The following is a 27,546-nucleotide window of genomic DNA, read 5'->3' as shown; positions in this document are numbered from 1 at the left end:
AACTTTCATATTTTAATGCATATAAGAAAAATAATTTGTGTTTATTCCATTTAGTTTTAAAATATATTTAACAAATCGATTACCGACAAGAAAAAACCAGGGATCCTGCGTAATGAAGATTTACCGACAAGAAATTGAGAACGAGCTGTAGTGTCGATGTAGAACATGTTTATAATCTTTTTTGTAATTAAATAACTTTAAACTTTCATATTTTAATGCATATAAGAAAAAAATATTTGTGTTTATTCCATTTAGTTTTAAAATATATTTTAAAAAATCGATTACCGACAAGAAAAAAAACAGGGATCATGCGTAATGAAGATTTACCGACAACGAATTGAGAACGAGCTGTAGTGTAGAAAGAACATCTATATAATCTTTCTTTTGTACTTTTTTTCAGTTTTTGAAGAAATTGATGATGACCATTGAGAAGAAAAGACGGACATCGTGACTTACAAAGATGTGATGTTATGCATTATACGCTTGTATTTGTTTAATGAAAAAACATTGAAACCTATTTCGAACCCTCCACAGGTCTCATCAGGTTGTGGTTCATTTCTCCAAATAATTCTCAAAATATGTTTTCATATTTCATATTAATAGATAACACACACATCCAAATGAAATTTCTGTAAATATCCGTTAGATTTACGTATAACGCTTAGTTTGTAAAAAAGAGTGGGGCAGTCTTTTTAAATTTTAGGCAGATTTATAATTTTATCCTAAACATTTTCCAATATCAACTGTTGACACCATTTTGACAGTCAATCTTTAGAAATATAAAGTCAATTCAGCTCAACTTGAAACTTGTCATTTTAATATTTTATTATCATAAAACTTACGGGCGTGGCGCCAGAGGTTGCAGAAATTTTTAACTTTTTTTTTTTAATTTAAAATTATTTACATAAGTTACAGCACTGCTTTGAACTTACGGGCTTTTGGGCCGCGCCAGAGGTTGCAGAAATGTGAAAGTTCATATAAGTTATGTACTGTACACAAACACAACACAAGCATTAAACTTACGGGCATTTTTTTCTTTCGTTGCTACTTTTTTATATACAATGTACGAATTATCTCTTTCTTTCACAGCTTTTCATTTCGAAGTTGTTTTCGCACCTTCTCACCCCAAGCGTTTGCTATGAACAAGCGCAATACACGCTTATATAATTAAAGTTTTCACAGCTTTGATTAAATTAAATTGCTCAAAGCTAACTGAGTGAGAAACACACGCGCACAAGCTTTAATTGAGTAATATCAATCAATTTTGTTTGAGCAATCGATTTTGAAATTTGTACTTGAAAAAAAATTTTTTGCCCTGAATATGTTTTTATGTATATATGCTAATAAAAAAATTGAATTGAATTTATGTTTCCGTCCATTATTTTATTTCTTATATTCTTATTGCATGCTTTACCGATGTATTTGTGTAAAAATTGTAAATGGATTATAATTGGATAATTTAAATGGCAGGTATGTAAAACTTTATATATGAAATATATTTTGATACAGTTATGAAATACTATATTTTAAACAACTATAACTGATCACTTTCATTAAATATGTTATATCTTGTCTATACATAATGTTTCTTTAAAGAAATTATGATCATGAAGCATGATAATATTTCTTGTCGGTACTGTAGGCATGAAAACATTTCTTGTCGGTAGACATGAACACATTTCTTGTCGGTAGACATGAACACATTTCTTGTCGGTACAGAAATATTGCCTAAATGCAGGATATTTTGTAATCAATAACAACGAAATGTTTTAAAATTATTTATTGAATATAGACTGACAATAGATTATTTGAACACATTTAAAAACCTACGCCATTGATAGCAATAATGAAACTTTCTTGTCGGTATCCGCGAATATTCTCATAAGGTCATTCATTAATGATGATATTCTTTAATTGAATTAGAATACATTTAACATAATAATTATTATTTATAATACAACATAGTCTTAATTAAAATAAATTATGATTTAACACTTATTATACACAAATTCTTAATGTAATATCAATGATAGGAAGATGGCCAAGTTCTTGACGGTGAGAAAATGAGACTGACTTCTTGTCGGTATAGATATTTGCCTATAAACATGGTTCACAACGAATTTATTGTATTTTTTATGTAAAAAATATTAAGAATTGTTATTATAAAATGATGAATAAGTGAAATTAATTCGTATTTTCCCATTTTTACTTCTTGTCGGTTCTTGTCGGTAATTAGGGAGACCGAAAAATAGACAAATTTCAAACTAAAATTACCAAGGAAGTTTGTAAGTAATTCCCTAATTTTTACTTCTGTTGCACTAATCACACAATGGTGATAATAATTAGAACGAATTTTTGAACAACAACAGTTTTCCCTTCTATGAAATGGGAAGCAAATTTCGAAGATTTTTTTTTTTTTATTTATGCGGCCATCTTTGAACGAGGGGTGATTTAAATCTAATGTTGCGGTATTCTACAGCCATATTCTAAGAAAACCATTTATCTGACTGCACAAATCAATACTATGTTAGTATAAACATTACAATTTAAACATAAAATAAATTCCTGTTTCGTCATATTTGGGCAGCAAAATCAGCTTATTTTCGTTCGTGTTCACCGCCATCTTGAATAATTTTACCGTTACGATAAGCAAAATTACAATACTAACTTTCACGGCAGTTTGATTGTTTAAGGAGCTAAATAAAATAAATACTTAATGTAAACATATTCAATAATACTTACTTGACAAATAGTGTGTACCAAAGTTGTATAAACAACGCAATCAACAGCAAAAACCGAGTTTTTTTATCAAATGTTTACACATGTCATCCTCGGTCTACGCCATTATTTCATCTTCTTCCGGTGAGAAGATCTCGCGCATGCGCGCGGCCCGATTTAAAGCCCAATCGGAAGTGTCCGATCCTTGTCAATTAAAGTCCGTGTCATGATAAAACACATTGATATTAAAAACGGAAAGTGCCATAATATAAGTGTTTATAAGGAATTCAGTCCATACTTCAATGGTTGACAAAAAAACGTTTACCGTTTGCAAAAAGTTTTCTACTTTTTCGGTCATTTTGGCCGAATATTCAATTAAAATATATCAAAATGACATTCGTCATCAAAAAGCATCGTTATCATAAGAAAAAACATGAATGTTTTTCAGGCAAAGTGTCATAATATCCGATTTTTCGAAGAATGTTTCGATATTTTAAAGTGTGCTATTTTTAGTAACAGACCGTTATTGGAAAGGGCGGACCTAGGTAGAGTAGGACTCATTGCAGTGTGAAAGTTAATATCAATCTATTTTGATTCCGTAGACAATTTAATAGATTAGCTCACAAATTTTTAATACATTTCGACCTTTTGACGTTTCATTTTTGTTAAAATAGGAGTGAATCGCGTATTATTTAGAAGTGCTGCACGTTGAGTGTGAGATAAGCCCATGTGAGATAAGATTTTCCAACACCGCTATTTTTAGTAACATTTAAGGATTTTTCTATCTAGTTAGTGAGAAAACTATTGTAAGCTATTTTAGCGTGAACATTTGTGACTCACGTGTTATGCTAAACCGAAACACTTTTATGTTATTCAATAAATAATTTTATAACTCCAGATCACCTCATACCATGCAACGACCAAAACCAGAACAGATTTTAAATGCGTTGCCTCGCTTTCGAGAGGAGAAATACCACCTCACGGAGATGACGTATGGTCAGGTGACCAAATGATAATTCCCGCCATTCCACCGTCGTATCTTGTCGGATGTAGTATCATTGATATCAGATATATCCTACAGGTAAGTTATGGTTATATCAACTATCAAAGTGGTTTGAATTGTATTGTTAAAGTGACAGAACTTTTTTATGTAGTAAATCATATATAAAAAAAGCCTTTTACCTGTTCAAGTGAAATAGTTATATAACCTACTCTTTAAAAAACACAGTTGAAATCGGTATTTTTACACCGAAAACTATCCAGTTTATAGCCATTCTCAAGTAGACGTCAGAAACGTCCAGTTTGATATGGAAATCGGAAGTTCGCGCACGCGTAACTAAAACCCGAAACAAAACAAATATCAATCGTACAAGATGTTTTGTTGTTGCTGTTGCATTTTTCTTTTCTGCAATAAAAGTTCTCATGTATTATTTAAGTAAATAAATTGACCTAGAAAATGAAAATAAGCTCAACTCCAAACAATGGAAGGATATTTTCTTTAATGATATTAGATACATTTAATGACTATCGTTTTTTAAGCCAACTCGCATGTTTACAATTTAAGCTTGAGGTAGATCCATCAGGGCCGGCATTTGACCTCGAAGTTCCTCTTGAGATAATCATTGGTACGATCCCGTTACGCCAAGTGGTCCAGAGATATTATCCACAATGGCAACCACCACCGGCACAGCCAGCAAGAGCAGAACCATCGGCTCCACCCGCTGTCACACCACCGGACTTGCGTATGTATTTTATTCTAACATATTACTCAAAAACAATAAATATATGTTTTACAAAAGAGACCTCCGTTATTATGGTGTCAATAACGTTTTTTGAAAATTACCAACCCCAAAGATGTATGCTCTAATTCCATGAATGTTTATTTTATCTTAGGGAACAAACTATCAGAGGTTCTACCCATGTGTACACTGCTCGCTTTTTAAATTAAGTAATTTCTCCGAGATTTTGTAATCCGTTCAATTAATAATGAAACGTTAGTGTACGTCAAATCAAAATCCGGAACAGTTGTACAAAGTAACCAGTGTAATGATAAACCGTTACTATGCTAACCACTGAAAGTGATTAACCTTTTCCACTATAGTATTAACCACATCCGTGCAGTTTAACCATAATCAATACTATTGATAGATCAATTTATCTATTTTATCTTTAATGTTGAATGGTCTGATCCAGTTTCAAAGATGGACGAATCCATTACAAAAAAATAGCGGGGTTTTGATCATTAATCATTAATATTTCAGCACCACCATCCTACGCAGAATGTGTGTTCGGAAAAGTCACGATTGGCGAAGATGATGACGATAACGAACACATGGGCGGGGACAAAATATTTGCCCCAAGTTACACATACTATGATTGGTCAAAATCTTCGTTTAAATAAAGGAATTATGTGTGCTTAGAAAAAAAGGAGAAATTGTTGATTCTTAAAGACTCAAAGAAACTGCGAGCACAAAATAATCGCAGATATTAAATTAAGTAAACGTTTTGGAATACTTTTTTCCTATTAAAAGCAATGCAATTAATTTACATGTTCCATTTCTTACACCATATGTAACAGTAGTGTAGCAACCTACATATTCACAGGAATTGCCCGGTACTTAAGTCCGAACTATTTGCATGATTAGGTCAGCAAAGTGTTTTTGAACAGTTGTGAAACAACGAATTATTCAGTAAACAGTTGACATTGTATACGTTTTTCTTCGTCAAAATAGCAGACAATATCACATGAATTATTCATTCACATTGACAAAACAAAAAAACATCAACAAACAACAACAACAACAACAACAATAAACAACAACAAAAACACAGTCATTATTGTTGTATGAATAAGTTTATGTCAAAAAGTCAAGATCATACAAATTATTCAGTGTTACATAACAGCGAGTATTGTGTTATAGGAATCATTTAATGTAAAATGCCGTTCAATATTTTATGAATAATTTATAATTAAATACAGTCAATGTTCAATGAATTTATTCTTCAAGAGTCTTTATATGATCCCTATTAAGATCCATCATTAAATAACTGTACATGATATTTGAATCATTGTTTTAAAACAGTCAATGTTATATGGAACATTCGTTATTTATACTTGTTAGTCTTACATGACTTATTCCTTGTTTTATAACAGTCAATGTTGAAACTTGAAACTTGAAACTTGAAAACTTGATTTAACGCCTATTTCTACATATACAATGTTATGTGGTACTTATTCATTGTTTAACAACAGTCAATGTTATATGGAACATTTATTAATTTTTAACCGGTAGTGTTACATGACTTTTTCATTGTTTAATAACAGTCAATGTTATATGGAACATTTATTAATTTTTAATTGGTAGTGTTACATGACTTATTCATTGTTTTATAACAGTCAGTCTATATGGAACATTCATTAATTTTTTTCAACGTCAGTGTTACATACTTATTCATTGTTTCATAACAGTCAATGTTATATGGAATATTTATTAATTTTTAACCGGTAGTGTTACATGACTTATTCATTGTTTTATAACAGTCAATGTTATATGGAACATTTATTAATTTTTAATCGGTAGTGTTACATGACTTATTCATTGTTTTATAACAGTCAATGTTATATGGAACATTTATTAATTTTTAATCGGTAGTGTTACATGACTTATTCATTGTTTTATAACAGTCAATGTTATATGGAACATTTAATAATTTCTAACCGGTAGTGTTACATGACTTTTTCATTGTTTTATAACAGTCAATTTTATATGGAACATTCATTAATTTTTAACCGGTAGTGTTACATGACTTGTTCATTGTTTTATAACAGTCAGTCTATATGGAACATTCATTAATTTTTAACCGGTAGTGTTACATGACATTTTCATTGTTTTATAACAGTCAGTCTATATGGAACTTTCATTAATTTTTTTCAACGTCAGTGTTACATACTTATTCATTGTTTAATAACAGTCAATGTTATATGGAACATTTAATAATTTTTAACCGGTAGTGTTTCATGACTTATTCATTGTTTTATAACAGTCAGTCTATATGGAACTTTCATTAATTTTTTTCAACGTCAGTGTTACATACTTATTCATTGTTTAATAACAGTCAATGTTATCTGGAACATTTATTAATTTTTAACCGGTAGTGTTACATGACTTGTTCATTGTTTTATAACAGTCAATGTTATATGGAACATTTATTAATTTTTAACTGGTAGTGTTACATGACTTTTTCATTGTTTAATAACAGTCAATGTTATATGGAACATTTATTAATTTTTAATTGGTAGTGTTACATGACTTATTCATTGTTTTATAACAGTCAGTCTATATGGAACATTCATTAATTTTTTTCAACGTCAGTGTTACATACTTATTCATTGTTTAATAACAGTCAATGTTATATGGAACATTCGTTAATTTTTAACCGATAGTGTTAACACACATGACATTTTCATTGTTTAATAACAGTCATTGTTATATGGAAATTCATTATTCTATACTAGTTTATGTTATATAAATTATTCATAGATTTATAACAGTCAATTTTATGGAACATTTGTTAATTTATAATATATGAAATATTCACTAGTGTATGTTTATGTTATATTGAATGACAAGTTGTTTCTGACATTTCAATTTGTATTTAGCTTTTCATTTTATTGTTTGTATTTTAGATATATGTATACTTTTAGATAATGATTCTGTACATAGATTTAAGATAAAAAATAAAAAAAGAAGTTCTAATTCATACTCTTCTGCTTTAACAAAATGTATCGCCTCCTAATTGAATGAAGTACCCATTTGTTACAAAAAAATTTGGAATCTTTAATTGAGTGCCCTTTAATACAAACTTAAAATAAACAAAATAAAACATTAAGAAAACATACTATTATATAAAGCGACAAAGTAGATTAGCTGAACAATCTGAAAAGAGCATTATTCAACTTTTAGACCCATTGTAAAAATCTGTCCATCTTAGCAAAACTTTTCAAAACTGTTTACGATTTTTGTAAGGTTTTAAATTCAGATAAAAATGTATTCACTAAAATTGTTTGAATCATGACTTTGTTTTATTGCTCCGTAATTCAGAATAAATTTATTCTGTACAGCGTGTGTAATGCGTTTAAGGAGAGGCCATAAAATGCTCTCTAATACAGTCCTTTTTGCGACCATTGATACCGTGCAAGCTTGAATCAGCATATTTATGGACCTTTTGGAAATCATAAAAATGTATCATTTAAATAATCAAACTTGAAAAAGGTAATTTTTTTCTTCATTTCGTTACTAGTAACTTGGTATTTGATTTTTTTACAGTTATTAGTGAATGGTGAAATAATTATAAAACTGGAAGCTGGTAAAGTCCTATTAAGAAATTCAGCATGTTAATGGTTAAACGAACAACGACAAAATTTCAAGTACAATTGTACAACCTTTGACTTTATTCAGTGCAATCATATAATATATATCAATTGAAACATACAAACATAATAGACATAAAAATCTTTATAAATAAAATGTTTCATTGAACACAAACATCAACAAGAAAGGGAGGCACACAATGAACGCATCTGCAAGAAGCCCCGCAGGTCTCGAAACAAAAACAGGAGAAGGTGCAAGGGCAAAGCATAGACGGTGTGTTAATGGATTTCATAATTCAATTGTATAACTTATTTTTTACAAGAAACACGCAAATACGAGTATATCACAGTGATTAAATTTTCACAACCTTCTGCATATTCGCTTAAAACATTTTAATGTTTACAAACAGATAATGTATCAATCATTTCGTAAATGATGTCAGATAATGGAAGACATGTACTTATCTTCAAAATTGTAGTGATCTTTTACCCGACCAAGCCTGCAAAAATTAGTGAATTATACTAAAATAGCGTTTACTTAACTCTGAACTCCTTGAATGCTCTATTTTCCATATCACTCTCCTAGAGCCTTAGTTTCACTTTCACTTTACATGTAATCAAGGCATTCTCTATACCGTATAACTGCTTGTTTTAGCATTTTTATTGCCAAAACCCTCTCACACCAACAATGGACTACCCCAAATTCACAACAGTGCCAGTCCATTAGATAAATGTCAATCAAGGAAATCTCCTCTGACATCATATTTGAATTTACAACTGCATTTTTACTCTCCTTTACGTCTAAATTGTTAGATTGTCCTCCTTTTGTTTAGATATAAACTATAAATGAAGCAAACCATATATGACTAATAAGTAAAACGTTTAGCGCAATAGATTGTCAAACTATTGCAGGACACAAAAGTAAAGAATCTTCCATGAAAATGTGTTCACACTCATTCCCAAAATTTGACTCTAGTCACCTCCGCTATTATGAATTGGAATAATGGTGTGGGAAAGTTGAATAATTTATAACTTCATGATTCACTACCATGTTAAACTTTAAAACAATCTATTGAACTTGATTAGATTCAATCCAACGTTGACCAACGTTTCAAACCATATTTCTCTGTCAAAGATAATCAATTACTGTTTTTATTTTTATTTTTTGTTTGATTTTTATTGAGCCTGGTAGGTTCACTGTTTCTAGCGGCTGTAATAGCCGGTCTGGCCGGTTGATGAGTTTGTACTGCTGGTCTTTGCGGGCGATATTGAAGTGCCGGGCGAATTTGAGGGCTTGTGATTGGTGCTGGTAAACTCTGGTCTGTTAAACTAAAGACAAACAAACATAATGATACAGTTCAAGTACAGATCCCACACGTAAATAAATCAATGCAAAAATATCTGCTACAGTCGAAAACAACGTAATAATTAAGATTCCAATAACTTCGAACATTTTGTTACCATTTCTTATATATAAATTAGTCGGCATGCTTTTTTCACAATAAGTACTTTTTCACAAGAATATATTATAAGTGTTGACCATTCCGAAATCAAATTATAAGACTACATGCCAGTAAGAGATTTCTTAAAATATGAAATAATTATAAATACCATAGCATGATTTCGTAAATCTTGTCATCGCCGTATGAACTTACTGTCCTTTTCCCATTTTCCCAACGAACCTGTCATAACAATATGTCATAAATATATTTATCTATACATATTGATCGAAAATCGTATGCTTCTTTCATATGATACTTCTAAATGTTCTATATTTATTCTAATAACTGAAGGTTAAGATATAGAAAGAGCATCGACACAAGAGGCTGTCTGATTTATACGAGGGGCGTAGCACCCAAGTATTAATCAGATTGCCGAGTGTTTTGATGTTCTTTCTCTTTTGTATCATAGTCACACATAAAACACGTTCCCTGTTGTCACAATATGAAACCCCAGAAAAAAGTAACAAATGAAGAGCATCTGAATATGATATATTATGTCGCTTTCCCTTTCTCTGCCGTCACAATAAGTAAACCCCAGCAAAAATGAGCCAATCAATGGAAATGCTCTGGAGTGCGGGTCACTAATACCTGCACTCCTATTTACGCACTGTGTATGTTTATGTATACGATTTAACTAGGACACATTTTTAACAGAAATGTCCCCAAACTATGATACAACAAACTTATTCCAACATTACACAAGTCATTTTGAAAACAGCTTTTATTGCAATTATTTTGAATGTTTGGTTATTCGAAATTATTTCAAATGTCTTAGATTATTAGTGTGCGAGTATTAATTACCACTGCTTTTCTAGTACCACTTCGAGAACCCATATTTATAATTACACCTCTACTTCCTTCTGGCGCTTCATCGTCTCTCCAATCTTTACCTTGAAAAATTAAAACAAATTTAATAGTTCTCTATACATTTGCTAAATGTTTATGATACACCACATAACAGTAGCACGTTTTAAATAACATACAACCTGAAAGATTTTAAGGAAAATGGACCATTCACGTATTGACCATTCTTGTGAATTTGATATTTTCCATCTAGACCTGTTACAAGTTAAGCAGCATAATGTAATTGCAGCAAAAGGTACTAGTAATTGACTTTGACATTTAGTAACCATACCTGTTGTTACAATACATCCGACTGCCAATGGTTGTCCGGGTAACAGAATTCTTGGTTCATCAACCGGAAGTACGCCATACAAATTCATATCACCGTAACTGTACTGTCTTATCTCTTCCGTCTTGTCCCAATGAACCCAAAGCATATCCCCTATCATGAAAGTAATGAAAAAAAATAATTACAGTATTATAGATATCATAATACTATAATGATGATAATGACGACATTGATAACGCTAATGGTTATGACAAAAATAATGCAGCGATGATGGTGATAACGATAATTACCATGATAATGATGACAATGACGGTGATTATATATGATGACAAAAAGATGATGACGATAGCAACAATGATGATGATGATGACAACAAACAAGTTGATGACAACGATGATGATGATGTTGATGACAACGATGATGACGAAGGTAATGCAGCAATGATGTTGATGATGACAACTATGATTATGACGATTATAACGATGATGATGATGACAACGATGATGATGACAACAATAATGATGACAACAACAGCAGTCGGATGATGATGATGACAACGATGATGATGACGATTACAACGATGATGATGATGATAACAACGATAATTATAATGACGAAGATAATGAAGCAATGATGTTGATGATGACAACAACGGTGATGATAACGATTACAACGATGATGATGATTACAATGATAATGATGACGATTTTAACCATGATAATGATGACAACCATTATTTAAAAGATAATGACAACGATAATGATTGCGATAACAGCGATGATGATGATGGTGACAACGACGAGGATAACAATACAATGACGTTGATGATGACAAAGATGAAATTGCTAAAATGACAACGATGATGATAATGATGATGGTGTTAATGACAACGATGACGATGATGACGAAAATAATGACAAGGTTGATAATGTTAATGAAGATTATGACAAAGATGATGATGATGACGATGATTGGGACGAAGATAATGACAGCGATGATAATGATGACGACAATGGCATTGACCCTTGCGATGATGATGATCTAACATTTTAGACATATACTGGGAATTTAAAGGGAAAAACAAGGTTAGAATAAAAACTTAATTTCAAAAAAAGAATACTATAAATAATAAATCTGCAAATTTTCTGCCGCCAAATAATTATATTAAACGAATGATAACAAAAATTTCAATCGCTAAATCACCGATTTCTACAAATCAGTAAGCGCAGCCATGTTTGATTATTGGCCGTATAAAAACAGGTGCGCGTGATGTCATTTCCCCACATCTTTAGATTCATGATAAATCTAGTTGAATCGTAAGGAAATATTAATATAATTAAGTATTGACCAGACAATTTAATTTTCACAGGAGGTGTAGAGGAGATTTTTTATGGTTCAAAATACGTAACAATATAAAAAAAAATAATAATAAATAATAAAGAAACGTACGGCTAGCTACGAAAGTTCTAGCCGTACGTGAGTCACGAACGACTAGCCAGGACGCACTGTATTAAAATTGTTGATTTTCATGCTTATAATTTGTTGTTTAATTTGTATGAATTATTTAATCATTTTTGTTAATTTAAAGCACATGGATCGAATAAAAAATGATCAGAGAGTGGAATAAATAAATGAAAATAACATTGAATGAAAAAAAAAAACGGTGAAATGCAAAAAATAATTATATAATTTTAAAAATAGTAGATAAATATCGAACATAAAAGCACAGTCAATCAATTAATTAGCCTTAAATAAAACCTATCCAGGGACTGACAATAGAATTTTAGAATGCCTTTTACGGAACATGCAAACTTTCCTTGATGGACAAACTTCTGTACAGTACCGTCGGTAATTGTCGCAATTATCAAGAGCCTAACAACAATCATTTTCAGTGTTTGTTGTTTTTTTTTTGTTTTTTTTTTCATATTAAAGGTGTCGAAAATTAAACTTAATGAAACAAAAAAGGATTATTATCAAAATTTTGTAAACTATTTTTATTGGTGTAAATGCAGGCAAAGGCTATTTTTTTGCTCGTACATCTTGCGAATGAACAAAGATCTTGATATATATAGCGATCAAGGCGATTAATCTCTAAAAAGTTAAACATTCCGAAAGACAATTCAATACTGTTTTCTTGGTTTAAATCCTCGCTTTAAAGTCATTAAAATAACATATGCATTTTGCGAACTTCATACAATTTTGAAAAGTGAGACCGTACGGCATAGCCAAATACAGTGTGTCCTTGCTAGTCGTACGTGACTCACGTACGGCTGACGGCTAAACTTTTGGCTAGCCGTACGGGCCCGTACGCTAAGCCACTTCCATTATAAAAACCCCTACTAAACGTGTTCTTAATAGTACATATAATTAAATTTTGGCAGTTTGATTTCTGACTTTAAAAATTATAAAGGGTTTGTGAACATATGTTATAATTGATTGTACACATTTCAAAAATATAAGCAACTCTTTTCAAAAGTAAATTGTTAACATGTCTGTCAACGTATGATGCTGCGCATCGTAATCGTAGCCTAATATTAACTGCAGGCAAATCATTTTTATTGGCTGGTCAAAAATCTAATTTGCATAATTTATTCACACAATTGCTGGTTCTTACTTCTTAATTACGTCTAATATTGCGCATTGTCCATTTTAATTGTTCCTAATTCCTGTCACACTGTGTACTGACGATTTTTATTGCTCCTTGTATGCCTCTGTGCCGACAGACCTTTTGATCATGCACAATGTTGCCCTGATTGGTTAATCACCCTTGTCATACATTCTTATGACGAAATAGACATCTATTTTTTTTACGCTTCATCAGTGAACTGAATGACTTTAGGGGGAATTAGGTTCCACACCGTAGTAAATTACAGCACGTCATAAAATAGCAACACATTTTTTTTCAGTTACCAATAATCATTTTAAATATTAAGTAGATATGTGATTTTTGTTTTATTGGATTAAATTTACGGTAGTAGAAATGCGCTTCTGTCGGGGAAAGGAATTTGGTAAGTAGATAACGTGGAAAAAAGCTTTAGGAACTGGATAAACCCGAGAATATGCGTAATTATAGGGGAATGGGCAACCTGTTGCTGTTGGTACCAGCTTTGACTGACTGCCTAAATAACCTAATGGACAGTTTTGTTTTCATACGATATTAATCTGGCTGCCGATTTTCCTGCGCCATTCTCATTTTAAGCGTCAATGGCGGAAAAACGCGTCCTCAGCATATTGGATTTAGTTGATATTTTACCTGAAAAAATGATACATGACCGGCGATGTACCCTATTTGGACAGCTTTTCTAGCGAAAATTAAGTACAAAATAAAAGGATATATCGTCAATTTGAAGAAGATTCTCATAGTACCTAATTAAGTTTATGGTTTATCTTTGAAAATTAAGCTGTCATTGCTTAAATCATGTGGTGGGATCATCATTCATCAGCAAGCTTGAATATCGGACAAATGATTATTAATGTCGCAGCGTCTTCAATTAATTAATTAAAACAATTCAGTTCCATATGATGTTTTTATAAATAATATATAATGTATGCAATAAAATTAATAAGTTCTTCATCAAGATATATTTCAGTTGTACCAGCGTGTACACCCATACCGGAAGTGGGTATAAGACGTCACAATCTCGGTCTCGTCTGTCTCGCGAGAATGACAGAACGCCAAAATGGCGGCGCCCATGAACTTATCTCTCAAGTAAAAAATAGTGTCTTTAAACACAAATTTCTCTCTTACTGGGTTGATGTCAATAGGAAAACTGTCATGGTTCCTCTTTTTAAATGATGAATATTTAAATTAGACAGACATCAATCCATCCATTCCTATTCCTTTAATGTCTCGTTATTGTAATAACTATTTTTACTTTATTCTGAATAACTTTGCATATTTCGTTCATAAACGAATGAGTTATTCTTACGGTAAAGATTATGCCCAACAACAGTTCCCGGTCCTTCGTCGTCCTCAACCCCGCTGGTCCAGTCTGGACCACGCCTCACACGAGAACCAAGTGGTAAAAGTCTTTCGTTAATGGCTTCCTGATACGGATTTTCTTCTTTTCTTTTCATTTCTTCAAAGTTTTTAGTGGTTGCGTCATCAATTATTTCTTGCATGTGAGCCTTAAATAGTTAAAATCGCGAGCTTAACATTAAAACTGCACCAAATTTATTGTTTCTTCGCTTAAAATTGTTGAATTTTTTTTAGTTTTACAATTTTTTTAGCTATTGATATACTAGTGAATCAAACCATGGTAGCAGAAGGTTATGTCTCAGACACAATCTAAAACAATGTCAAAAAATACCATTTGCTCTCACATCGACACATATAGATGAACTGGCGTGGTGACGAATTGCAATTTTGTTAACCGTTAACCTACTGTTACCAAAAGTGATCAGCCTTTGCCATCAATATAGAGCCAGACCAGCTTACACATTCATGCTGATTGTTAACCGCGTTAATTTTATGTAATTTTACATAAGATATTGAAAGCAAACAGGGCTAAAATTAAAACTTAACACCTTTCTTTTTTCCAGTTAATTTTTCCCCTTCTAGATGCGAATACAAAGGCTGCAAGCTCTCTACTGTCGTTTGCTCAATTATGACTACATGTATTGATATCGAAATGGTTTCAATATCGAATAGAAAAGTTTTAATTGAGCAATAACATAAATGAATTCCAAATTTATATCAGTACAGATCCATATTATCAGTTTAAGCAGTAGAGAGTAAAGAGACGAATTAAAGTACGAAATTAACATTTAAATCCCGAAGGGCAAAGACATTATGATATGAAATAATTATAACTAGTTAAAGCTTTGGTTATGTGACACAACACGTAATCGACGTATACCGTTAAAAATGTTAAAATGTATAAGATTGTAGCATAGTGTTTAGTTTTCAAAAGTACATACAAAATCTCGTGCTGTCAATTCCGGGTCCTGGCGTGGAATCTCATATTTAATGCCCAGAAAGAGATTTCGATATGGTTCCACCTTCCCCTACAGAAATAAAAAGATTTATCTATGATTTATTTAAGCTCTACTGCAAAACAAGTTCTTTGCAACTTATATTAATCCCTTCCGAGTCCGCTTCATGTAGCCATCTAGCCTGGGATTCAGACGTTGATATTTTTTACTTATTCATAACATACGTGCTATTTCATACTCGATCGTTTTTTGTCGATTTGCCGAAAAGAAGCATAGAAAGCGACAAACTGGAACCCAGTACTGGTATCATATGAAGAAACATGGCCGTGACCCAATTAGGCTTCCAACCAATGAGGCAGACATCATATACCATTAGGCAAACGCTTCCATTGTTTCTTCAGTTTCAAGTCATTAGATCACTTAAATAACTTAAACATGATGGTGAAAGAAAGTTTTAAACCTTTAGACGTCTAGCTGTTACATAATATGAGGTCTACCTTTATAAGCTTCAACATATTTTACTTCAGCAAAATTACAAACATGTATTATTATATGTCATAATTCATTCAAAATGAAATCATTGTCGTAACAATTACGAATCGAATGTTAGGTACTGCTATTTGTTAATCCTTAAAATTGATCCATGGAGTGAAATTATGTCAAGTTTACAAATTAATATTTTTTAGTCTAAGACAATTACCATCCACACAAATTATCTTTATTCTGTCCAAAAAAAACATCAAAAAATCAGAAGCTTCTCTTCTTCTTTTACTCATGCAGTAACTCGTTAAAAATTGTGTGTGCTACATTTTGCACAATATTTTCACCTGGAGTTTAAATTGAACTGTAGATATTTTTTTATTGGACCACGTGCAAACTCAAGCTAGAAACAAAAGATTTTTTAAAATTTTCATTTCCATATCACTAGTTTGATTGTAATTTATTGTTATTTCGGACAATACAAATATCATTTCGAACAAACAAAGGTCATTTCCTGAAAAAATATACTTACTGTAAGAAAGTATCGTCTCGAGAAATATTGACCATCCCTGTAGTTAAGAAATCGTCTACCACCTTCCTTTGAAAACAACAAGTTCAAGAAGTCCTAAAAGCAAAAATCATCGTATAAAAGGGAGTCCGACATTACAAGACAAGAAATTTTGTTTCAAAATTAATACTCCATTTGATGTGGTCTGACAAATAACTTGTGTGCAAAAATTCAGATCATTTACTAACTCCGTTTTCTTTTCCGAAATAATTATTAAAAATTTATAAATAAGCAAAATTGTGTAACAACGCTTTTTACTCAAAACGGGCTAACAATAGCACAAACATATTAATTTCAGTTTATTTTTGAATATACTTCTTAATTATGTTTTGCATATTTTTCTGTTTCAAGTACCCCTGCTGATCTTTGAAATAGTTAAAATTCTATGTTTTTACGTATTTAAGCCTCATTGGAGTTTCTTTCAATTGACATTTAATGAAACATTATTTTCTGTATAAGGTTCATTGTAACACACCACTGTTGTATTCATAATTTTTAACATTATATTTTGATGAATATCTAATGGGACAATTTTTTTGTTTCTATTATTGCTTCGTAAAGTAAGCAATATCTATCAAAATCTGTTATGATAATGTGCCACTCACATATTCTCTACAAAATAATAATATAATAAACAAACGTTTTGTTTCATCGATGTAAGTTAAACGAGTGACTGGATGCTATTTCTATAATTAAAACTAGAACACCGCCAGTCGGATGTGTTGCCTTGAATAACTGTCACTTAGGCATTTTCTTCTTAAAATCTCAATGAGATATATCGTCCTATGAAGTTTTTATTTCCAAAGTTTTTATAGTTTAAGAGAAATGGCCCGGCCGAAAATGAAAATTAACAAAGGGCAATAACTAAAGAAATAAGAAGGGCAGAGAACCAGTTTTTGTGCAGTGTACTTTTTACAATAAGATCTATCATCCTATGAAGTTCAAGTCCAAAGTTTTTGTAGTTTAGGAGAAATGACCCAGACAAAAATAAAGAAAGAAAATTAACAAAGGGCAATAATTCAAAAATCAGAGTATCGGTCTTTAAACACTGCACTTTATCTCAATGAGATCTATCATCCCATGAAGTTTCAAGTCCATAGCTTTTATACTTTATATAAAAAAGGGCAGTAACTCAAAAATTAAGAAGTGCAGAGACCGATTCCTGTGCACTGCACTTCTTCATAAAGGGATCTATCATCCTATGAAGTTTCAACACAATATCTTTTACTGTTAAGGAGAAATGGCCCGGACAAAAAGTATGAAAATTTACAAAGGACAATAACTCAAAAAATAATAAATGCAGAGTACCGGTTCCTGTACACTGCACTTCTTTTTATGAGATATATCATCCTATGAAATTTCAAGTTCATAACTTTTATATTTATATGAGGGCAATAACTAAAAAAATAAGAAATGCAGAGTAACGATTCTTGTGCATTGCACTTCGGGTTATTGAAAGAAGCATGCATACCAAGTTTGGAGTCAATCCGACTTAAAGTGACAGAGTTATGCTCCGGACAAGCCTTTGGGGACGCCGCCGACAACGACGCTGACGACAAAAGTAATTCTTTTCTTGCATGTCATACATGATTATCTACCGTTTACGCCGGTGCTAGAAAACCCTGTCTTACACCCCCCATGTAAGACAAGTCGCGTGCTTAAAATGACGTCATTGCTGCGCGCCTTTTATGAATGAATTTCGTTCTTAGGATGACGTCACTTAACCGTAATGAATGAAGTTGTATGTTCATACGCGTGTGCTACTATCAAACACCGGCTGTCGGTACAGACGGGAATATCTAGCTCTCGGGGTAACTGTTTAAGCGGAAACTCGGCAGAGCCTCGTTACCGCCGTAAACAGTTACCCTCGAGCTAGATATTCCGGTCTGTACCGGCAGCCAGTGTAAAGATATAATATGTCGCGATTTCAAGGCGACACAAAAACATCGAAGCAATTGCTTTGTTCTAAATAATGCACGTTTGTTTCTCCACTGTTCCACCGACTTAATATCCTTATTATATACTGTGATACAATGGTAATGTCATGCTTTTTTCATCTATAACCGGACGGCTTCCAGCCGCTGTAGATGTATTTTTATCTATCTAGAATGGGGGCCTTTATGTGTACATTTATATAGATATAAGAATACAGACACTTGTTGCCATATTATATTTCCCTTTCTTCTCATATTATATAAACATATCATTTTTGCGAGAAACAAAGATATACCTGTAGATAGAAATAATAAAATGTTGTGGCGCGGTCCTCAGTAGACCAAGAGCCTCTTTAATACAACAGTATAAACTATTCCTTAAATACTACTTCTCTTAAAACTTAACCTCTCAAAAAAACAACACCTCTTAAAAGCACCACCTCTAAACAAGAACCGAAACTTTCATCTCCGAAAGGGTGGTGCTCTGCGTAGGCTGTACTAAATAATTTAATGAGGTCTATTGCGAAAGGTTTTACCTTATTTGCGTCGCCAACTGGAACACAGAACAAATCTAGAGACCGTGATGACATTGATTCCATTAACACCACCGACAACGTCTTCGTCTGAGGCATATAGATTATCATTGTTACTCATTTGAGCCGTGTCACGACAAAACCAACATAGTGCATTTGCGACCAGCATGGATCCAGACAAGCATGCGCATCCGCACAGTCTGATCAGGATCCATGCTGTTCGCTATCAGTTTCTCTACGTGTAATAGGGTTTGTAAGCGAACTGCATGGGTCCTGATCAAACTGCGCGGATGCGCAGGCTGGTTTGGATCCATGTTGGCCGCAAACGCATTATGTTGGTTTTGTCATGACGCGGCTCATTTCCGTTTTAAAAGATTTTTTAAATTTCTAGATTAAAAAAAGGGTTATTTATATAAAAAGAAAAATGTATTTATATATAAATTTACCCGCGTTGATGACAAAATCGTACATCAATCAACGCCGACTCATGCAACAGCAAGTTCTAAAATGATTTCAAATATTAACCGTGTGAATTTCAATTTTGTTAAAACCTTTTTTTTTAACATTTTGAATCATACTAGTGAAATATATGTTGATAGTGAAAAAGCAGTGATCCAGAGGATAAACTACAAACATCACGAGTAAATCTGCTCAGACAATTTCATCGATCATACATTAATATGCGTTAATATGACACAATCAAGACTGTACATGCCGCTAACCCACACGTGTCCAAAATAGTGGAAGTCCAAAACTTCATACACCTATCTAAAATAAACATAGGTGATTTTACATATAAAAAAGTTACGACAGTGGAGAGGGTTATAAAAACTGGAGGAATACCTCGGCCATTTGTTTCGGGTCTGGAATATCTGGACCTCTATGGAGACAGATTTCAGTTGGTTCACCGTCAGTAATAAGAATTATCTTCGTATATATCATCAACCCGTTCCGTAGAGATATGAGGTCCTCTGAAAATATAGAAAATATATTGTATTACTGTATTGAAGCTGTCAGGTAACCTGGCATTCAGACGTTGATATTTTTATTTATTCATGATATACGCGCTTTTTCACACTCGATCGCGTTTTGCCAAACGGAAGCAAATGAAAAATCGACATAGTGGAACCCAGACTAGCTGGCAGGATAAATGCATGCAATATATAGAGAAATATTTCGGCATTATATATCTGGAAAAATGTAATCCCATGGAAGCAATAAAACAGTAAAATAAAATGAAAATTGCAGACTCCACTTGATTGAAACTGTACATCCGGGATAATAAAAAAGTTCAATATCCCTCATGTCCCCTGAGCGGTACATTTGAATGTGCTGGACCAAATTATCCCAAACGACCAAAATTATGTAACAAAATTGAAGAAAAGTACATGGTAACTTTTACGGCTGCCACACAGCACACGTGCTGTTGTGATGTATAGATATCTACTAAGTGATTAGTTGTTGTCGAAATGCCTAGATAATGGCGAAATATGACATCTGGTGGGAAGAAGAGGTATACTCGAATTGGTTATAACGGAAGAGGGGTGTGTAATATAACAGTACTGAACTAGTCTTGTTTTTAGGTACATTAAATTAGGAATAAAAAATGTCCAAAAAATCAAATGTCGAAAATTGCAATGCGTTATGCATTATGATTAAAAGTAATGGTTTCGTTGCCACGTAACCGACCATGATTGTCTTCATAGTAGGGCCGTCTTGTTTGCATTAATATGTAATGGTTTACTAGTAAATACCGGTTCAGAACATATCCATTTTTTAAGTTCTAGATTAATAACAATGGAATTCTTGCGCGTAAAGATTTGTTAATAAAAACAACCACTAAGTAAATGACTTACTTTCGCATGTAAGAGACACAGCATCTGCCATCATTAACCCTCCGTGTAAAGGGCTAGGTCCTCCAAGTTGTAACTTGTCTAAAATACGAAAAGATGTTAATGGAATATAACAACAATGCATAAGGGCATTATATATCGTTATATGTCGGTAAAAGATATATTTCAGACTTCTTTTATTCCACTCTCAGTAGAACAGTAACAGTTTGCTTTAATTGTAAATGTCATCTAAAAATTATGATCGGCAATGTATGCGGCTTTCAGGTTTTTTCTAAAGGTCAAATACGTAATTTTTAGATAAATCTTTCATATAATCGTCAAATCAAAAGAATCAAGGTGGAAAATGAAAGACATGAAGAGGTATTCAACAACGATCCAACGAGGATTCATAGTGATATTGACGTTTCTGCTTAATCAAAAAAAAGTGCTGAAAAATAAAATGTTCACTTACTAAATGCTGATCGTATTAAACTAAAGTCGTTCGTATAGCGTTGGTGACATCGTGTTTGTGCTCCAAAGGTCACTAATGCTAAATGTTCATCAGTTTTGTGTTTTGTATACATCTCTTCTAGCCCTATGTTATAGAAAGAACATACATATTACTTGTGCAAGCTAATTTGTCACAGAGCGACATAGTTTTTATTGTTTCTGACCTCAACAACACATAAACGAATCGTTTAGACACGATTTTGTGGTATCACGGCAGTTGTGTGGCAATACAACAGTATAAATATACGAAAAATATAAACACCACACCACAATAATTTCATGCCAACCATTATAAGTGCGTCTATTATTTATAGTTCTGACATTGGGTCAAACCTCAATTTTACACCAAAACATAAAAGAAAACGCTATGAGCATATTGTATGCGAACTGCAGTGTTCAATATTCGTAAAGTCGGCAGTTGAACAGCCTCAAGAAAACGAAGAATATTGCAAACATGATTTCAAACGATCAGAAATGCATTATGAGCACTCCCTTAGATCATTACTGCTTGCTTCACAAATTTTGAACGTCAGAATGAAAGAGTTTGAAGTTTAGCATCTTAAACTACAAATGTATAAAGATCATCATGTTGAAAAAACGTATAATGATCTATGGAAGTGCTAATAATGCATTTCTTTGTATCTTCGTTATTTATCTTAAGACTGCTAAGCTGCAAACTTCAGTCTGCCAGGCTGCTAGTGTATCAACTTCATCAAACATAAGAGTGTCGTTGATTTCTAATGTCCTCATCACATTCGCTCAGCAGAACGAAATATATAAGAACATTTATATAATGCAATGACATAAATTTATCAACAATATTGTGGAAACCACTATGATTAATAAGCAATTTACCATCAACGTAATCGTTCACAAATGTCGTCACTTGACGCCACGTGTCACCAGCTGCCATACTTTCTGACGTGTCAATCAAAAGTATTGTTGTCACTTTTTCAAGTTTACGTAATGGTGTCTTTTGTGCTAGAACAAGAAAAACAGGAACTCACATTGTAGAAAGAGAAAAACTCTTAGACACTTTATTTTATAACCCAATGTAATTTAAGTTTATTGAGACCCGAAAAAAAGCTTACATGTATTTACATTCATTTCAGGTTAATCAAAATTTGTATCAGATTAAAGGCAAATTCAACCCTTCATATGTATATGAAGAGTTGAATTCAACATTTAATTTGACTCCTTATGAAGGGTTCGTGTTTTTATTTAATTTGAAATGAATTTTTAAAAAAAATATATCTTTGTGACACGTAAATAATTCCAATCACCAGCGTCATACTTATATTATTGCCAGAAATCAGTAAGAATGTCTGATTACTACGTTTGCAAAGATCACTAGATCACAAGATCACTAAATGCAGGACGTTCTACGTTCATATGTTTACAAAAAGCGATTGTCTCAAATTATACTTCTTACAAATACATATATAATGAACAATTGCAGGTAACCAGCTGAATGTTTTAATATAAAATAATGTTAATTTTCTTACATGCAATTAGTTCTCCTTTAGCCTCTACTTCCCAAACATCAGGAGATAGATAATACTCTTTTTCTTTTTGTCTTTCAACCACTGGAAGACCGCCACGTGCTTGTTCTAAAGCAGACGCAGTAGCAGAAGAACTCGGCTGCCTCAAAGCTGCGAATCAAACAAGAAATAAATTAGTTATAATACAAACTCCAATTATTTGGTGGTAAACCTTTAAGTAGTGAAACAGAATATATATAAGTTCAAAATACCCCGAACTTAGTCAAGTTAACGTTCCTTATCATTTTAAAGGCATATTATGCCTCAGAAACGAATAAAAAATTGATTTTAGAAAGAGCAAACATGATCTCAATTACGTTTACATAATGCTAAGTATAAATCTATTTTACATAAAAGTAGGAAAAGTTAAACAAAGTTGTATTTTGACTCCCTTACAAAATACTGAATCACTTTAACTTTACTAACTGTCAAGAAACAACACAAGAAAAAGATGATTTAGGTATTTGGCCGGTCAGTAATTTTTTGTTCACTACAAACTATGCAAAAAAGAGGAATATCATATCAATTACCAACTTCCGTCGAATGTTTAAAGTTTGGCTTCTGTATATTGTCACGACTGAAAGTAATAAAAAATGATTGTGTTATAATAATATTATCAAATTTAGTTTATATTCTAATATTGAATCAATTTTTAGGAACATTGAATACGGACGCTTTAAGTGATATTTAAATGTGTATACGTTAATTTTAAAGTGTGTTGAAAGGTAATCAAGTGTACTCAAGAATTATATTATTTTAAAAACATTTAACAATCATTTTTAACTTAAACCGATTTACAGAATTTACTTTTGTTGATTTCAAATTATATTACTTTGGCTCTTCATCCCTTGGTAATTGAAGATTAGCAGATTGTGTATAAGAGTTCCTGTTTCTGGACCCAGGATTCTGTTTATGCTGTTCACGTTTTTCACCACGAGACTCTGGTCGTAGTTCAAGTCTTTTATTTGTATCATTCTGCTCATTATCACTGTCGAAACTTTTGTCATGGTTACCGCGCGAATCTGATCGTCGCCTTTCTGAGCTACTGCCTTTTCTTTCACCTGATCTGTTTCCATCATTTCTTTCATTAGTTTGACGTGACCTATTAGTTACATTTGGCGCTTTGTTTCTTGGTTCTATATCTGCTTTTTCTTTTCGACTGTCTATTTTAGGAATGACTGTTTTAGAAGAAGTAGCGGTGTCTGCGGTGCGCATATTTGCAATTTCTTTACTTAATTGTTCTAATTTTCTATCTCGAGCTTTGTCTTCAAGATCCTTTTCTGATAATCTATTGTTAATTCCTTTCATTTGTCGGAACAAATCCTTCATTTCTGAAAATGAGAAAACAATCATATTTCCAATATAAACTCGACGAAAAATCTGTCCATCACATAATGTTAGTTATGTTTCTTATTTCTACACTTGTTTTTATTTGTATGAAATATTTAAACACCACGCATGTGCTCAATGTAACAAAAATGCCATTATCTTAAAATATCAGTTCCTTAATACGTTAAAGACAAATTTATGAATTGTCAGTCTTTCACTTTCTTGTATCCGACCGAAATGGAAGGAAAATGATTTACATGTTTTATATGTAGTAATTTAAATCATACTGACTTTGGCCTTTTATAACAACATGTCGACATTTAAAGTGTACATTTAAGTTTTAAGTTTTTTTAACCCTTAATTGCTGGAACAGAAAGTGATTAGCGTTTGCCACCAGTATAGAACAAAAAATTGCACTGATGTTGCTAGTTCAATTTTATTACAATGTTTTTTTTGTTTTTTTTTTATATTGACACCTTAAACTTTGAATGGACTGCTCAAGATTAATCCATGACACAAATTCAGCAGATTCAAGATTAGTTATTAGTATATTATAGCAATTTAAACACAAAACGTTTGACAAGATAATCATTTTCGATATACACTTTAAAGTATATTGAGAAAAAAAATCAAACATACGTGATTCTGTCCCTTTGTAAAACGTAATGCTGCAAAAGAAATGTTACAAAATATAAGCATTTTAAAAAGAAATCGAATATAATATTAATGGATTTGGAACGTACACAGTCCCCCGACAACATTAGGGCTACACAGGGCAATCAGAAAAGCTCGTAAAAAGGCAACGAATACAAAAATACATGCGATTTGAAGGATGATATCTAACTTCAATAAGTCGCAAATGCTGAATGGTCATATATAACCGATCCACTTTAACCCATTACTTCATGAAATGGCTATTTTCATTAAAAAGTCTCCCGTTACAAGTTCAAATTGCTATAATTCTATAAAAACTGCTTCAACACTAATCAAACTTGGCACAATATTGACTGGACCATTGCCCTTGCAACAACATGCTCAGGCTTAAATTTTCTGTAACCATGGCAACGAGGGGACATCTCAAAATTGCCAAAAATCACTATTTTGTGTTGTTTTTTTTTCAATCATAATTGATTTCAAAGTGCTGCAACTTCTCAATGGATTGAGATAGAGTCAAATGCTTTTCAGCGTTGGTTACACGTTACCTTATGATCAATCTGTGATCATTTATAGCCTCTCACAAGTCCAAAATTTTCTTGGCAATGTGGGGGACTCTGTCCCCCTTCAAACCCCCCAAACAGAAGGGGGCGCATCCCCCTTCTGGCAACCCCCTGATGTATCTTTGGTTGGGGGCCGCGCCGAAAAAGTGGTCACTTTTTTAACAACATTTCTCAAACAAAAACAAGTGTTTAGGGCCTAAATAAGGCATTTTTTCAACATTTGAGACAACAAAATGCGGGGGGGGGGGGGGTGAAAAAGGCGTTAAAAGGCATGTATATGACGTAATGGGTTAAGAGAATAAATATGAATTTTGTAAAGGAAAGACGTGTTTATGTTCTATCGCTATTTTGTGAAGCCCACTTGATAATATCATTACTCTAAGCAACAAAACAATAAGAGCATATAGAATATTAAACAAACCAGCTACAAAGATCTCCTTGGCAACCAGATTCGTCAAATAGTTTATCAAAACGTTTCTTCAACGATGATAAGAAATTTTCCATCTCCTCCACCTTTTCCTTTATCTCAAGTACCTGTAAAACAAAAATGTAATTATATGACGGCTCGACGCATATAGGGTAACAACCCTTTATTATGATCATATTAACGTATCAACATGTTTTATATTTAATGAAATGTATTTATATACTAGTATAAGAAAAAAAGCCATAACCGGTGATGTCATTTTACACATCAATATATAAAAATTTAGGTGTTTCTGTGCTTGATTTTAAATAATATTAAAACATGAGAATAAAGATCAACAAGGCAAAGCAACGTTTACAGAACGCAACCCCCGAGATAAAATATGATTGTATAAATGTGTGTTTTACTTTTAAAGATTCTTACCACCAGATAAGCCAAACCATTTTAAGAAAATCAAACTTAACATACATTTACTAAGATTTAAGAAAAGTTCAAAGATCAACATTGAATTTATAATTTACGTGTTATGTGCGATAAATGTCTGATTTTGTAGTACAAATATTTATCTGCGGACTAAAGCAGTATGGGCTATTTTTGTAAATTTTGACCTCTCTTTTTTAATTTACGTAAATTGTAAGTTCCGTGTTTAAATTATATAAATTATAACTTTCTCTGTTCATATCACAATATTTCATTCAGCCAAAATACATAAATAAGACTTTCATTAAAATCTGTCAAAAAAAACCACCATAGAAGATGACTCTTGTATACATGTAGTTCCTAGCAACGTTGAGGTATACACGTGCACGAAATCATTGCAAAAGGAAGGAGACGTTTTGTTACGGGTGGTTTCATTCTAATATTTTATATAATTACGATAAATATCAATGAAAAATCCTACTTTCGCTTTGCATGCATTTTATTAATGGTTTATGAAAAAACGTATAGATGTGGTAAATTAAAAACAACGTGATCGTATAGTTTTTTTAAAAATATTATATGCATGTTGTACACATTCCCAGCTTTTTAACGTAAATTTATAAAATGCAGCTAGACAAGTTTGCTCGTTTGTTTGTTTTATTGTTGTTGTTTTTTTAAACTATGTATTCTTTCTTAAATTAAAAAAAATCAAGTAAATCTTACCATTCCCTCCATGACTGTGTAGAGTTGATTATACTGAAATGCAAAACAGTTTTATTTGCACACACAATCCATTTTTCAGTAGGTTTACTTTATCTTTATATTTAAATTTTTACCAAAAGTTACAATTAATGAAAATGACTTTTTATAAAACTTGCTTTATACAACATTCCTTATCAAATTTTGACTATGATCTAAAACTAAAATGATCTCAAAAATCTTGAAAACTATACCAAGGATTTTCCAAATAAATTCCATATTAGTCTTTTTCAGACACCTTTGATAAAATGCATGCAAATCGAAAGTAGGCTTTTCCAGTGTGATTTTGGGTCAAAATTTATCGGCCCGTTTATTGTACCAAACGTTTTTCAAATAAT

At 32.2% G+C, this 27,546-nt stretch overlaps 3 protein-coding genes across 6 annotated transcripts in view; 1 reads left to right on the top strand and 2 right to left on the bottom strand.

Moving 5' to 3' along the window:
- Positions 1-5,874, top strand: part of LOC132753898 (arrestin domain-containing protein 3-like) — a 46,516-nt gene extending 40,642 nt beyond the window's left edge. For all 4 annotated transcript variants that reach the window (XM_060744448.1, XM_060744449.1, XM_060744447.1 and 1 more), the window contains exons 5-7: positions 3,617-3,799; positions 4,283-4,460; positions 4,980-5,874. In XM_060744448.1, coding sequence (XP_060600431.1) covers positions 3,617-3,799; positions 4,283-4,460; positions 4,980-5,119 — 501 coding nt within the window. In that variant the 3' untranslated portion in view covers positions 5,120-5,874. The remainder of the gene's footprint in view (positions 1-3,616; positions 3,800-4,282; positions 4,461-4,979) is intronic.
- Positions 5,875-8,153: 2,279 nt separating this feature from the next.
- On the bottom strand, positions 8,154-20,899 carry LOC132753902 (uncharacterized). The gene is made up of 10 exons (XM_060744453.1): positions 20,863-20,899; positions 20,017-20,144; positions 19,177-19,263; positions 16,671-16,763; positions 15,644-15,730; positions 14,653-14,851; positions 10,727-10,876; positions 10,393-10,481; positions 9,701-9,771; positions 8,154-9,418 (listed from the first exon to the last, which is right to left on the bottom strand). The coding sequence occupies exons 1-10, from the start codon at positions 20,897-20,899 to the stop codon at positions 9,229-9,231; spliced, it is 1,131 nt and encodes a 376-aa protein (XP_060600436.1). The 3' UTR covers positions 8,154-9,228.
- Positions 20,900-20,980: 81 nt separating this feature from the next.
- LOC132753896 (eukaryotic translation initiation factor 5B-like) lies at positions 20,981-27,543 on the bottom strand. Its single transcript, XM_060744440.1, has 10 exons — positions 27,403-27,543; positions 27,173-27,205; positions 26,024-26,136; positions 25,025-25,053; positions 23,889-24,387; positions 23,587-23,633; positions 23,021-23,167; positions 22,371-22,496; positions 21,478-21,600; positions 20,981-21,107 (listed from the first exon to the last, which is right to left on the bottom strand). The coding sequence occupies exons 2-10, from the start codon at positions 27,182-27,184 to the stop codon at positions 21,013-21,015; spliced, it is 1,191 nt and encodes a 396-aa protein (XP_060600423.1). The 5' UTR covers positions 27,185-27,205; positions 27,403-27,543; the 3' UTR covers positions 20,981-21,012.
- Between the last annotated feature and the right edge of the window lie 3 nt (positions 27,544-27,546).

This window comes from Ruditapes philippinarum, unplaced genomic scaffold (assembly GCF_026571515.1).
Source record: "Ruditapes philippinarum isolate M1 unplaced genomic scaffold, ASM2657151v2 ctg991_1_1_1_1, whole genome shotgun sequence".
NCBI classification, from domain to species: domain Eukaryota; kingdom Metazoa; phylum Mollusca; class Bivalvia; order Venerida; family Veneridae; genus Ruditapes; species Ruditapes philippinarum.
This window is presented reverse-complemented; position numbering and strand designations above follow the sequence as displayed.

Bases quoted from the DNA above. Each gene is read 5' to 3' on its own strand.
- LOC132753902 (XM_060744453.1), bottom strand. From the start codon at position 20,899: ATGCAAACAAGACGGCCCTACTATGAAGACAATCATG. The intron at 20,145-20,862 runs GTCGGTTACGTG...CTATATTTTCAG, and splicing joins CTACTATGAAGACAATCATG to AGGACCTCATATCTCTACGG. The intron at 10,482-10,726 runs GTATGGTTACTA...TAATTTTTCAAG, and splicing joins CGGATGTATTGTAACAACAG to GTAAAGATTGGAGAGACGAT.
- LOC132753896 (XM_060744440.1), bottom strand. The intron at 22,497-23,020 runs GTAAGAAAATTA...TTCTTGTTCTAG, and splicing joins TAAAGGAGAACTAATTGCAT to CACAAAAGACACCATTACGT. The intron at 21,108-21,477 runs GTAAGTGAACAT...TTCGTATTTTAG, and splicing joins TTTAATACGATCAGCATTTA to ACAAGTTACAACTTGGAGGA.